Raw genomic sequence first — 15,292 nt, 5'->3', positions numbered from 1 at the left:
TTGCCTGGTGTGAAAATGGGAAACCACGGAAAACCATTTTCAGGGCTGCCGATAGTGGGATTCGAACCTACTATCTCCCGGATGCAAGCTCACAGCCGCGCGCCTCTACGCGCACGGCCAACTCGCCCGGTATTCAGCATTCTAAAATGAATACTACACCACAGGTCCTTTGAGTTAATTAGTCGTGTGTGTGTGTATGACGTAGGTTATTCAACGCCTAATAATACGATGTAGAGGTTGACGGAGTCACAAACTGTTCGTCAGTTTTGAACAGTGAACTTTTATATGGTTTCGAGAATAACAGTTGTCTGTTTCTTTCTTGGGGATAGGATGATTTCTATCTACTGCTTCATGAAATTAAATCGTGTCCAGTGTTTGTTTTACAAATATTCTATTGCTAGGTCTAGAGGAATACATTTCGAAGTATTCCTTGTGGCCATGCAACACTTTGAATAAATTGAAGCCAGAAGTCACAGACTTCGACATCATATATTTATTAATTACCTAAATAATCCTATAACCAGCAATTCGATAAAATCAAATACCATTGCTAAACTTAATATTCCACACCTAAAAATAACATCATTATGGATATTAATAATTATAGTAATAATAATAATACAGTAATAATAATAATAATAATAATAATAATAATAATAATAATACATTCTTCAGAGCTTCACATTGATTTACAGGTCCGACCATTTTCGTACGTATGACAATTCTCCCTTCGAATTCTCGTTGAGGCTATCACGGAACAGACGAATTTCAAGGTAGTTTAACATACCTCAGGTGAAGATATGGTGACTCACAGTACATACAGTATATATACTTCTATTTTACGTAAATTGGACGAAATTGTATCGTTTAAAGATAACGCTCGAGAAGCCTTAATTCGTTCACACTTAACTTCAATTACTTCCATGCGCCGAGGACAAGACTAGAAGCCGATGACCTCTCACAATGCAGATTTACATAGTGAATCAGTTAATGAAGGCTCTTCGCTCACAGAAGGAGATTTTTGTAACGTGAAAACCTACCGTACAAAAGCATATGAAGCTGGACCTCAGGGAGAGATAATTTTGACTAAGGAATATTGAAATTTATTTCCACACGAAGTCATGAATAACACAAATATAATTTCCATTTTAGTGATTTATTTTCTCGTTAACACCTCCAGGTCTTCAACGACGATGGGATAGGAAAGAGCTAGAAATGCAAAGGTAGTGGCCTGGCCAGGGTGAAGGCGTGACCTTCAAAGTTCCCCCTCAGGGACAGAAATGAAAACTTAGGCGGAAAGAAAGGTAGTGGCCATGACATTAATTTACGGTCCCTGCATTTGCCTAGTGTGAAAATAGGGTGCCATGGAAAAACCAACTTCATAGCTGTCGACACACATTGCCTCAACGAATGGACAAAAATCAAAAACTAAACATTTCTATCTTGTGCATCGCACGAAATCAATTACAAATGACTGCTAAGAAAGGTACCCCTCGTCGCAAACCGATTGAATTCCTTCAGTCAACAGAGTTAACGCTCAGAGAGATCTACTGGACCGACCCTACGCCTTACCTCCACACTTGCCTGTCAACTCGTCCAGCGTTCGCATGAGCCACGGGTGTCAAAGCTTGCCCGCCTTAAGTGTATAATACCCGCGTTAGAAATACCTTATGAGGGCGCAAGTCGCTTCCACTCTGTCGGCTTGTACTTTCCCATGTTACTGACTCAGGGTTGTGCACACCTACGGATGGCAGGCTCCGGTTACCTGTTTTGGACAACGAGTAACTCAGCTACATAGGCATAAGGTTCAACAAAGTAATTTATTAGTGCGTGTTTGTGTTTGTGTTAGTGTACTTCTGTATCAACGTGGGTGTTTGAAGAGTTGCTTCTTTTATCATAGCCTATTTCCTTTTGGTTATCATAAGTTTATAAAGAGTGACGTTTTTTAAAGAAGCGACATGGTAGCGGCATAGTACCGAATTCTGTATGATTCTGCTTCACAAATGTTAATAGGAGAGTTGAGTATGTTAAACCCCAACTGCAAAAAATGCATTTCATTTTGTACTTGTTTGCTTATATGACAACCTTCAAAGTACGGTAGTTATTAGTTTTCTTGGTACACGATGGTTACAAAGCATGTTGTTCGGCATATTTTATACAAACACCTTCTTGAACATATTCAGATATGTATGTCCTTATTTTATATATAAAACTGCAGGGCTCCGCTGTGTGTAATGTTATTTATTTCGCCGAATTTTGATGTATTTATCCGTTTTCGATCAACCCCAGATCATATCAGTAGTTTTTAGCTTTCGTGTATGTTTTTTTGTCTGTTTGTTCCACCATCATGGGTAAATGGCTGAATAGATCTCAACCAAACTTCATTTTTAGAGTCTACTCATGCAGGAACAGGTTTTGACATTCATATCATTTAAAAATCATTGAATAGTCTGGGGATTATATGAAGACTCGAAGAGTTTTCTTCAGTTTTCTCTTACACTATTGATTATATGTCGACCAAACTTCATATTTGCAGTCGACTCATTCGGGAGCATGTTTTGATATGTATATCTTTTAAAAATAGCTGAACAGACTGGGGGTTTGATGGAAGACCAGAAGAGATTTTTTAAATGTTAACTTATTTGATACTATTGATTATATCTCGACCAAACTTCATATTTAGAGTTTACTCGTTCACTACCAGCATTTTATATGCATATCATTTGAAAATCCCCGAACAGACTGGGGTTTACGTGAAGACCAGAAGAAGTTTTTTCCTATTTTCTCTAACACTATTGATTATATTTCGACCAAACGTCATATTTAGAGTCTACTTATCCAGAATCAGGTTTTGATATATTATTTAAAAATCACAGAAGAGACTGGAGTTTTAAAGGAAGACCAAGAGAAAATTTTTCAATTTTCTCATACACTAATGATTATATCTCGACCAAACTTCATGTTTGGAGTCTACTCAGCCAGGATCAGGTTCTAACACGCATATTGTTCAAAAATCAATGAACAGACTGGGGTTTATAGGAAGAGCAGAAGAGCATTTTTACTTTTATCTTACACTATTGACTATATCTCTACCAAAATTAATATTTAGAGTCTAATCATCCATGAGCAGATTTCGATATGCGAATCATTTAAAATCACAAAATAGACTGGGGGTTTGTAGAATAAAAGTGGAGCTTTCCAATTATTCTTTCCAGTATTGATTATATCTCGACCAAGCTTCATATTTAGAGTCTAATCAGGATCACGTTTTGATATGCATATTATGTAAAATTCACTGAATAGATTGCGGGTTTACAAGAAGACAAGGAGAGGTTTCTTTTCAATTTTCTCTTACGCTATTGATTATACCGGTATCTAAAATCTGTGGACTATAATACGCCCGTGAAAGAAACAGCAGAAATCAACGAAGGCGTGAGCCTCAGAGAAATCGGTCCAGCGGTTAGAGGATGGAATGATTGCACAATAACAGAGGGCGCGTTGTACCGCGTCCCTAGAGTATGTATGAATACCCCTTCTGAAAACGAGAGAAGCCCTCAGCAATCATCGGTCCGAGAGGGAGAACATGCGACTGTCGACACCAAGAAGAAGATTTACAAAAATTGAAGAGTTAGAAGCTATACTTTGAAATTTCAAAAGCCTGTTGGCTTGAGAGATAGAAAATGTATAATGTATCAATGAGGCATAGAGACAACTTTGATATTAAAACATTTTATTTACGACAGTTCATCCTGGTAGGTGGAAATATCATAGTGGCTATCTGTAGGATTCATGTACTTCTGCGAGGAAGAGAGCGAAGTCCCAGATAGCACTTTTAAATTATTATTATTAATACGGTTACTTAGACAATCTGTTAGAGAGAACAGTTGGTTTCTTGTGAGAGATAGCATAATTTTCCCACGGTCACTCACATTTGGTAAACACTTGGCCAAAGGGTAGGAGCTTTGCACGATTTCATCAGTTAACTGGTTGAGAACGGAGCGGTGTGGTCCATTTTGTGTTGTGCGCATAATAAAATCTGTCGTTATGTTGGTTCAGGCTGAAGAAAATTTGTGTTGCATCAAGACAAGTGCAGAGGCAGTGTAAATGATACGGTAATATTCAAGTGAAGAATGCCACCTATCATTATGAGGAGCTAAGTCAGAGGTTGGTTGCTTACTAAATGTCACCACATCAGTCAGCACAATTACTTTCAACAGTTAGCGGGAAATAATAATTTTAACCAAACCTGGAAGAAGCTAAGATCTTTGGGCATAGGCAAAGCCATACAAGAACACATTGCCACCATATCCCTAGATACGTTAAATGATTACTTTTCTCAGCCATTAGTCGGTCCAGTTCCATTACCGGCTAATCCCACAAACTCCGCATGCCGTTCCGAGCGCGACCAGTTCTTTTTCCAAACCGTTAGCACAAATAATGTTTAACGTGTGCTGTACTCTATCATTTCCGATGCGACAGGTAATTACGGTATCTAAAAATTAATTAAATACATAATCGGCGATGTACTGCGAATACATACATATGCAACTACAGCCTGGCCAATGGAGTATTCCCTAAAGTTTGGAAGGACGCACTAATAAGACCAATCCCGATAAACACTACCTTGGATTCTCCATCAGATTACCGCCCTGTGCCCATCCTACGACCCCACGCAAAAGCACTCAAACGTCTGATTCATGCAAAATCACTGTATACCTGACCCAGAATTCCCTCCTTGACGCTTATCAATCCGGCTTTAATAAGGACGTAGTACCGCGAGAGCATTACTGCGAGTTATGGATAATATCAGACACGCAATGGACTAACGATATGTAACTGTAGCAACACTACTAGACCTATTCAGCGCATTTGACACAGTTAGCCCTAGGTTACTGCTGCTAAAATTCCGTAGTCTAAACATCAATGAGACATCTCTTAATTTTTAGCTCCTACATCACTGACCGTCGACAACGAGTATCGGTGGGAACAATGTAATCATGGTGGCATAACAAGTCAATAGGTGTCCCGCAGGAGTCGGTTTTGGCCCGCTCTTATTTGTTGTTAGTGTGAACGACATAGGGGACGCACTGAGATATAGTAAGTACGCATCTATGCAGATGATCTTCAGATTTATTATCACTCATACCCACAAGACATAGATGAAGCCATTGACAGAGTAAATTATGACTTACGACCACTAAATGACTATGCCAAAAGTAACAGCATGTTAATCCTAACAAAACTAAGACTAAAATATTTGGTACCAAAAGAAACCTTCATTTGTTAAAAAGTAGACATGTACCCCCAGTTACTTTAAATAATACTGTCGTGCCCTATTGTACGTCAGTGAGGAACTTAGGTGTTATATTGACTAAGACACTAAATTGGACTGAACAAGTGACAAATATGTGCCATAAAGTGCAGAAAAAATTACCTTTTCCCCTCAAACGCTACTCTGATATATTTAAAAAATATCTTAAAATGCAACTGGTAAAATCCCTAATCTTACCAATTCCAGACTACTGCGACACTGTACTTAGGGACATATCTCAAGATAGTAACAAGACGCTCGACGGAGTTTAAACACCTATATTCGACTTATATTCAAGCTACGATACGCTTCTGCAGTCTAATATCTTGGACCTTGAAAATAGGTGCAATGAGTATGGTATGAAAATTAGCCTCTCGAAGACTAAATTGATGTCAGTAGGTAAGAAATTCAACAGAATTGAATGTCAGATTGGTGATACAAAGCTAGAGCAGGTCGATAATTTCAATTATTTAGGTTGTGTGTTCTCCCAGGATGGTAATATAGTAAGTGAGATTGAATCAAGGTGTAGTAAAGCTAATGCAGTGAGCTCGCAGTTGCGATCAGCAGTATTCTGTAAGAAGGAAGTCAGCTCCCAGACGAAACTATATTTACATCGGTCTGTTTTCAGACCAACTTTGCTTTACGGAAGCGAAAGCTGGGTGGACTCAGGATATCTTATTCATAAGTTAGAAGTAACAGACATGAAAGTAGCAAGAATGATTGTTGGTACAAACAGGTGGGAACAATGGCAGGAGGGTACACGGAATGAGGAGATAAAGGCTAATTTAGGAATGAACTCGATGGATGAAGCTGTACGCATAAACCGGCTTCGGTGGTGGGGTCATGTGAGGCGAATGGAGGAGGATAGATTACCTGGGAGAATAATGGACTCTACTATGGAGCGTAAGAGAAGTAGAGGAAGACCAAGACGACGATGGTTAGACTCGGTTTCTAACGATTTAAAGATAAGAGGTATAGAACTAAATGAGGCCATAACACTAGTTGCAAATCGAGGATTGTGGCGACGTTTAGTAAATTCTCAGAGGCTTGCAGACTGAACGCTGAAAGGCATAACAGTCTATAATGATAATGTATGTATGTATGATTCTCACATTTCACCTTATTATAGAGAGTTGGAATGGCTTCGTGTTCTAGAGCGTCGCAGTTTCCACGTTGTCCCTTCTGCATGCAGTTCTAAACTCAGGTGTACCGAATCATCACTCATAAAACTTTAATTACCTCTTCTCCTATCATAACCATGATACACAATCTGGCTCCTGTTTAACAGTATCTCTCAGTCATTCCAGGACTTATAACCACTTATAACCACTCCTTTGTAGTCACTGCCGCTAAGCTGTGGAATACCCTTCCTGCTACCATTAGGGATTTGCGTTCTCGTAGGAGATTTAAGATTGATTGCCAAAATCACCTGCTGAATACTTCAAGCTGACTTTTTCAATGTCTGAAGTTTGAATGAACGCGTGAATGAGCATATTTTCATAAAAATGAGAAATGTCTTTGCTAGTTATAGGTTTTTAGTGTGTTTCCTTCTTTTATTATTATAACTGTTAATTTCATAATTATTATTTTGTTCATTTATATTGTCACGTTGTACATTCTATAATTATTTTATTACTATCTCCATATTTGCTATTAGTACTATATTATTTTTAAAAAGACATGTTATATTTTAAAAAATGATATGTCAGTTAATTATTTTAAATGTTGTGGTTAAGTGTAATAGAGGGCCTTGATCCCTAACATCGCCACGAATAAAGACGAATTAATTAATTAATTAATTAATTACTTGCTTGCTTGCTTGCTTGCTTGCTTACTTACTTACTTACTTACTTACTTACTTACTTACTTACTTACTTACTTACTTACTTACTTACTTACTTACAGGTATGTCTAATTCCAGTATTACGTATTTGTAGTTAGAAATGGAAATGCTTGTCCTTTCAAATTAGTTGGTAAATCATGACACCGCGTTGTATATGTGGCGTGTGTAGAATTAAGTGTGTTTCAACGATGATTTTTGTGTCATGTCTGCAGAAAGCTCCAGGAAAAACTATAGATGCGATTTTCGGTCATGTCGCCAAGAGAGACGTTAAAATGTGTTAAATTTCTTGAAATGTGAATTTAAATTTTACAATGAAAATCAATTAGATATGTTCGTGCCGCAAAAGTTATAATAATGATAATGATAACAATTATAAGTGTAATAAAGTAAAACAATAATAATAAAAATATTCAAGTTAGGAGTGAATCGAGACAATAACAATGCATCAGTTGTGTGAGCGACGTTTACAGTTTTATATCTAAATCCAGTGAAGTGAGATAATTTTGGCATTTGGAAATTTAATTTTGTGACACCGTGTCTTTGAAAGGTAGAATTACGGCATGCCATTTTGCTCCTGAGTTCTGCGAACATTTAGAGAAGCTACTTTGTAATCATTATGAAGTTGTTTGGTTATGGGATAGCCTGTACTTAAAATTTGATCAAACAATAAGAAATGTATCGTAATGAGGAATTAAACGTTTATGAGAATAATTAGGAAGAAAGTTTGAGGCAGAGAAAGCCCTGAATTCTCTCAGTGGGAACTTCTAGGCAGGATGCTGAGGAGAAAAGGCCCTGTAGTTTGATGGAGAGGAATTTTGTGACAGGGTATATATGTTGATGGCGGCCCCCTGGTGTAGGGGTACCGTGCCCGCCTCTCGCCCGGAGGCCCCGAGTTCGATTCCCGGCCAGGTCAGGGATTTTTCTTTCGACCTGAGGGCTGGTTCGAGGTCCACTCATCCTACATGATTATAATTGAGGAGGTATCTGACGGTGAGATGGTGGCCCCGGTCTTGAAAGCCCAGAGTAACGGCCGAGAGGATGCGTCGTGCTGACCATACGACCCCTCGTAATCTGCAGGCATAAGGGCTGAGCAACGTTCGTTGGGCAGGCCAAGGTCCTTCAAGGGCGTTAAGCGCCACGGGGTGTCGTTTGGTATATACTGTATGTTGATGTGTGATATTTCCGAGACAGGCTGTACAAGAGGAAGCGACATCCTGTCGCGATCCTGAATTTTGTTAAACAGAGCGATTGAAAAATGTAAGGGTTGTAAAATCCAAGTGAGTGCGTTTTAACGCATATTTTAAGTACAAGTTATGTTCTCCTATGATTATTATTTTACGTAAGACTATAGATAACGTCAGTTAAGTCAAGTTGACGATTCTATTTGATACCAGCGAAGTGTATTTTGTTATAGCCGACGTCACGAACAAACTGCATTCTTACACACGGTCGAGGTAATACTTGCTTATTGGAAATTGAATTTGATTCTGTATCTTTATGAAGCGAAAAACATCGCGAATTGGAAACATTTCGGGTGAGAGAAATAATTTATCAGACTGAGAGTTTACCCTGCGTATGTTGATGAGAGGTTACTTCACTGGAGAGTTTACTATGACACAGGTTTGTGATGTTGACATTGCAAGTTATTTGGAGCCTCACTCTCTAAGCTCTGCCACGAATATCGTGGTGGTTGTGATTATTGGTTTCAGTTATATCACGTAATATCCGACGAGATTTCAGTTTACTTTCATTTACTGAACGTCACCTTATGTGTTTAAATTTTAATGAGTGATAGACTGAACTATTCAAACCCGTTATTTAATTCCGATTTCACACTTTATCGTAGGAAATGGACATAGTTAATAGTATTAAAGATTCGAGTTCATCTCTGTAGCGGATTTTGCATCATGTGTTTAAATTTCAATGAGAATTGGATTGAAATATCCGGACATGGTTTTAAATTTTCGAATTCTCCCGACAATATCAGTGATGTGCAGATACCATAGTGGTGGCTCAACGATAGGTTCAGGATGCCGCATGTACATAATTATTTTTAGAGGTGTGTACACACTGTAGCGTTGTCTCAACGATAGGATGAAGACGCCGTTTATACATAGCTAACTCATAGATTAGGCATTTTAATTAATCGACTTGTACTATGATAGTGTCTGCAGTAGTGGATGCAGGTATGGAAGATTTAGGCCACTTTTCGGCATAACCTTTACTGGCTTGAAAGTGCTTTTATCATAGCGTTGCATCAGTAGTAGCTTAAATGTTAGGGTTATCCCACGTGGAACCCTGGCTGATGGAGACAGGTCCCTATTAATTAGCTGCGTGCGTTCAAGCTCGATGAACTTCCGTCTTCTAATCTACATTGTTTTCCTTTTACTTCCAGATTTATTGTTCAGGTGTACGGTATGTTACGATAGCTTATTTCAGAATCTCCCGGGAGAAATTCACCTCCATTTTGCACCTCATCGAAGGAGACCTTTCAGTGCAAACTTCCAAACTAATCAAGTCACCAATATCACGTGCCGAGAAACTGGGCCTTACACTGTAGTTAATGACAACACATGGTGTAATTTTATTTCAAATTGTGATAATTGCTGTTAAACTGTAATAAACACCATGCATTCAAATAATATTTCGCAACCTATCCAGAGCAACTGATAGCTAATTTCTTTCTATTAAGGATCCATTCGGGGGATGTTCCGGTACTCGAGAGGATATTCGACTGGTAGAAATGTATATCTGGAATTCTACTTGTTGAAGGTCAGATTTTCCACGGATCGTGTGGGTTAACTCTCAGTTATCGTTTGGGTCAATGTTGCCCGACTTTTAGGTTTTCTTTTCCTTTTCTGGTTTTGCTGTCCACAAATCTCATATTGCAATTTCACACATTGGAAGACACTAATGTAAAGAATTTGAAGATACTTTCACCATTCACGTTATGCAATATTACTGCGTTATAACATTTTGTGATAAATTTCATTATTTTCTTGGGGGTGGGGGTTATTTAGTAAATATGATTATCGTGATTTCGTTCAAAAAAAATTTAGTAAGCACATTTTTGCTCCTCGGTTGAAATAGTTATGCTCTCCTCTGAACCCTGTCGATCGCTTAATAAAGTGACTGAAAAAAATCCTACACGACTCCAAGATCTAAGAATCAATTTTTTTCTACCGAAGTAGCCGAAGCAGACGACCGACGATGGGACGGTAGGTTCAAGGGTACAGTATAAGAAAAGAGCCGACGAAGGAGCATTTGCATTGCTGGTTGCAAAGCATTTGAAGGAAGACGAGGAAAAAATTAAAGCTTATTTGAAAATCTTCCGTAAGAAATTCGCATTAATTTTGCACCTCATCGAAGAAGACCTTTCAGTGCAAACCTCCTAACTAATCAAGTAACCAATATCACGTGCTGAGAAACTGGGACATACATTGTACTTAATGGCAAATGGGCATACACCAACTTTCAATTACCAATTGAGTAGACCAAGAAGAGTATCTTAGAACGCCTTCGGAATCATGTGCACAGATTTCCGAATTTTTACACGCCTATCAATTTTATACCTGAAGCTATAGATTTATTAGCTACCGTGTGCAGTTGTTTACATAATATGCTCTGAGAGGTGAATACTTATCAGCTCACCATGCCATGAACTCCCATGAAGAGGATTTCCTTACCAAAATATGATCGCTCTTGCAGGGACAGGTGGTATTGCGAAATCAGAAGAATTCCAGAAAAGAAGCAGATTACATATTATTTCAACAGTGCACATTTTGTTCGCTTTGGTGACTCAGGCGATCTCTGAGCACACTATTCCATAGACCTCAACAAAAACAGTCATTAAGAATAACAATGACTTCTTATATTCAACAATAAACATACTAATGGTTACATCCATTCCCTTGTCTTACTGTGCACGAAATAATGAAATGTCGTAGGGCTTTTAGTAAAACAGACTTTGGATTTGACGCCCGTGGCTGGTAATATCACGTGATGAACTCTGAATTCAAATAGTACGCTGGGCGAGACGCATTAAGTCGTTCAGAACCGGTCCGTCTAAACCGCCGAGCGTTTGTTGCTGGCGTAGGACGTGTTGCGCTCTGCAGGAAAGCATCAATATTACTTTTACATAGAGGAGAGGAGGGCGTGTTGCGCTGGGCGCGTTGCGTCCGATGCGACGCAACAAGCCTGTCTCTAGGAAAACACTCCTTTGTATACAAATTCAGTGCATTACTGAGCGTGATATTGAGCAAGAAATGGTGTATGTCGCACAAGTTTCAGCCGGATTTTCTACCTAAAAACGAAAAGCGGCTCTATCATGCGTGCACGCTTCCCCACTACCCGCGGTAGGCCTGTTAAACAGTTCGAGGACTGTGCGCTAAAAACAAAGAAAGCACGCGTAGGACCACTTGTAATGACTAATTGTGCAGAGGAGCTTTCCTTTATTGCTAAACAGGCAGCATCTGAAGAAAACACGCCAAAATATAACGAACAGTTCAAACGCCTATCAGTTATGCAAGCCTTATCCTATTTGTAAATCTCGGATCTTTCCAGACGGTTGAGGCGTTGCCTTCTGTCTTCAAACTTGGCAAGTTCGATCCTGGCTCAGTCCGATGGTATTTGAAGGTGCTCAAATACGTCAGCCTCGATTCGGTAATTTCACTGGCACATAAAAGAACTCCTGCGGGACTAAATTCCGGCACCTCGGCGTCTCCGAAAACTGTACAAGTAGGTAGTGGGACTTAAAGCTAAGCCCAAACGGCATAACAAGGTGGTTGAGATGCCTGAAGAGAAAATACTTGACGCCTTATATTCGCATCTGAAGGCGAAACATGACAGACGACAAGAGATTTTTGATTTTTTCAATTAGTGATTTGACTGTCTGAAAATCAGTTCCGACCTCCCATGTTGGCTACAATCAGAAAACTTACTCCAAAACCGAGATGACGGTGCCAGGATGATTGCCTTACAGCCGTCAGGAACAAAGTTATGCGGAGGTCGAAAATGTGAGAATTTATTTTCTTCATATCGACTTCGGAATGTTAATTCCGACCCATCATGTGTGAATCAATGAACAGCAACTCTGATTTCCGTCATAATCGTATTACTGTTGTAGAATAAGAAGAAGTTCCACTGCCTAAGAAAGTTTGAAAATTCCCGAAAACATAACTCTCATATGCTTCAACTTCGCAAATATTAACCGCAGAGAATCATACTATTTACATGAGTGCTGGTACGGAATGGTACGGAATAATATGGTTCGTGCATTTTCGGACTGTGCAGCTCGATATTTTCTCAAAAATCCCGTAGGGTGGTCCCTTGTCTGTATTTTTAATATTACGAATATTATTGTTAATGTTAATACTTACAGCGAATGCCGCCTTATATATTCGGAAGTTTAAATAGAAATTGTACAAAAATTGCGAAGTATATACGGTACAATGAACATAACAGTTTAACGTACTTACGTGCGAAAATTTCATCTTCTTTCTTTCTTTTTCCAGCTCACGGCACTTTCCTGTCAGGACACTTCAAAACTTCGCGTAAAGACTAAAATTAGTAGCTCCTTTCAATATTTATGCCCATAATATGAATTCTTAAAAATTGTAATTAAGTATTTAATTAGGATTGTTTCCTTCATAAGTTCTAAATAATAGAGAGAGAACAACAAAATACACACGAGTAGATCTTATTTTAAGCGAGAAGTTATAAATCATTTTATAATAATGAACTGTGCATTTCGGTATGAAAGCCATAGTAATTACGGTCTGAAAGACCATTAGTATTATTTAATTAACTCGCATTACAACATATACTCTGAAAGTTTTGATTCTGAATTTCAATTTCGATTTTTGGCATTATTGAGTTTAATATTTTAAAATCAGTGCTTTTACATGTAGAAGGGGCCTTTTTTCTTAGGAGGCAATGTTATTCAATATTTACCTATTTCCGTAATCTTTAATGTAATGATATTGCTATTAAAACTTTTTCTAGCCATTTTCTCCTTCATGATTAGATAAATGAAATAATAACTCAGAATGAGTGAGAGAAAATCAATTATAACTTATTCTGTAACATAGTTATATCCTATGAATAACTGTGGATCAAGAATGACCAAGAATCTTTTCGACAATCTTCTGATAAGAATTTCTGAGAGTGCGGGCAATAAATCTTATTAGTTATATAGAAATGATATTTCATATTTCTCCCTGAATTTCAACATTTATTATAACAATAATGAAGGGGTCAGGATATGTACTCCAGAAATATTCGCACCCTAAACCTACGAATTACATTGCATTGTAAGTGATTCATGTTCATATTAAATTTCTATGATATATTCTTATTAGTAAGAAAGTGAGATCTCGTACTGGCCTACATTTTCACATCATTACTATAAACTATTATGAAACGGTCTTAGAAGTTATAGTTGAATCACGCAAGCATATTTCCCTAAACTCACTTCTGTAGCACATGACACTCAAGAAATTCGTTGAGCACTTCTGTCATCCTCTCGCGATACACGTTATCGCTCTGGAATTGCTCGCACACTATTTCTGCTCGTTTTTCACCAATTACTTTCTGATATAACTCTGAGTCCATCATGATCTTCTTGAGGACCTCACGGTCTATAGTCACGAAATGCAGGCAGTGCCATGCATTTATACGTCCATAGTGCTGCTGCTCCTCACAGCTGTCCAACAGTTCCGACCATGGAAGAATCTTCTCAGGATCTAAATGATGAAGACGTAATTCTTCGCTGAGAGTCCGGTAATAAACAGACAGGAACTCTTTGAGATGTGCTTCTCTGAATGCTCGCCTCGTCATTAAATAGAGAAAGTTGAAGATATCTTGTGTGGGTGGTGAATATCTAATAAGCTGAAAATCAACCAGTATGGCGTCTATCGGGTTTCGATTCTCTCCATATCTGCAAAGAATATTGTTGCTCCACATGTCAGCATGGCACAATACGTTACGGTACTTTTTGGATGGTTTCACTAGTTCCAATATAGAGCGAGCCTCGCGGGAAAGTATTTCATCTATATTTCTCTCTATATCAGGTGTTTTACATACTGGCAGAAGTTTCACTGTGCGTATTAAAGCATTCACTGACGCTTCCAACAGCATTTCTCCAGGATGATTGGGTTTACATACGTAGAAAGTCTCTTTTATAAGCTCGGGATGGACTTCATTAATTCGATAGGTTTTACCAGTACTCTCAGACTGTTTCTCCTCCAGTATAAGAGAAGAAGCGTGAAATAAAGCGAGTTTCTGGAGTATTAATGTAGTGTGATGAAAGTCGAGTACATCTCTCGGATTAAAACCAAAAAATCCCAATTGAGTGAGGTCTTCAAGTACAAGTACGTCAGAGCGCGCGAGGTAACATCGGCATAACCACGTTTTGTTATTGATCTCATCATTATCTGCACGCAGTCCCTCACTTAACACATTAAAACTCTTCAATTCTTCAACGAGGACGGAGTAAAAAATAACTTCTTTTTTGAAAGCACCAGTTTCCTCTATCAATTTCACTTGATTTTCATTTATTGGAAATGTTTTAACAAAAAACTTAATATCACATTGTTCACTTCCTCTTTGCACAGTAACTGTTGTGCTGAAATGATCTCCAAGTAGTCCCATTGGTTCTTCGCTAAGTTTACGTTCCTCACAGCAGATAATTTTGAAATCATTCGCCCCAAGACACTGTTGAACGATATGAGAGTAATCTTCAGTTGAGAGGGTCTTTGGTGCTGCCATATTCAAATACTTCTTAATGTACACTGCTTGCTTCTACCGCCTTCCAGCTGCACAGTCCAGCTGCCCTTAGCACTCCAGAGGTCGAGGCCGAATGCGTTAGCAACGATTACATACTGTGTAATAGAAAGCAATTTTATGACGTGAGTGTAGTGAGAGCTCCCGTTGATAAGCTCAAGGCCAGACATGCGTTATGTAACATGAATGCTGTATCGCTCGCCAAGTACTGAATTACATCATAAGTTATTATTTTCTTTAAGACTCGCTAACTGCAGAGTTATTCAACCATAGGGTGTTACATTCATTAGCTGAACTGGGCGAGATTATTACTTCAAGCCAGGACAGGAAGGTAATTAATAATAATAATAATAATA

General features: G+C 38.5%; 2 protein-coding genes across 2 annotated transcripts in view; one reads left to right on the top strand and one right to left on the bottom strand.

Annotated features, from left to right (window-relative positions):
• The window catches only part of LOC136863686 (5-hydroxytryptamine receptor-like), a 684,082-nt gene that overhangs the window by 357,238 nt on the left and 311,552 nt on the right, over nt 1-15,292 (top strand). The window lies entirely within an intron of this gene.
• On the bottom strand, nt 12,868-15,006 carry LOC136863108 (uncharacterized). Its single transcript, XM_067139449.2, has one exon. It carries the CDS (start codon nt 14,919-14,921, stop codon nt 13,623-13,625), a length of 1,299 nt encoding a protein of 432 aa, XP_066995550.1. The 5' UTR covers nt 14,922-15,006; the 3' UTR covers nt 12,868-13,622.

The sequence above is a fragment of the Anabrus simplex genome, chromosome 2, assembly GCF_040414725.1.
Source record: "Anabrus simplex isolate iqAnaSimp1 chromosome 2, ASM4041472v1, whole genome shotgun sequence".
Taxonomy (NCBI): Eukaryota; Metazoa; Arthropoda; class Insecta; order Orthoptera; family Tettigoniidae; genus Anabrus; species Anabrus simplex.
The sequence above is the reverse complement of the archived record's forward strand: the minus strand, read 5'-3'. Positions and strand labels throughout refer to the sequence as shown.

Bases quoted from the DNA above. Each gene is read 5' to 3' on its own strand.
- LOC136863108 (XM_067139449.2), bottom strand. From the start codon at position 14,921: ATGGCAGCACCAAAGACCCTCTCAACTGAAGATTACTCTCATATCGTT.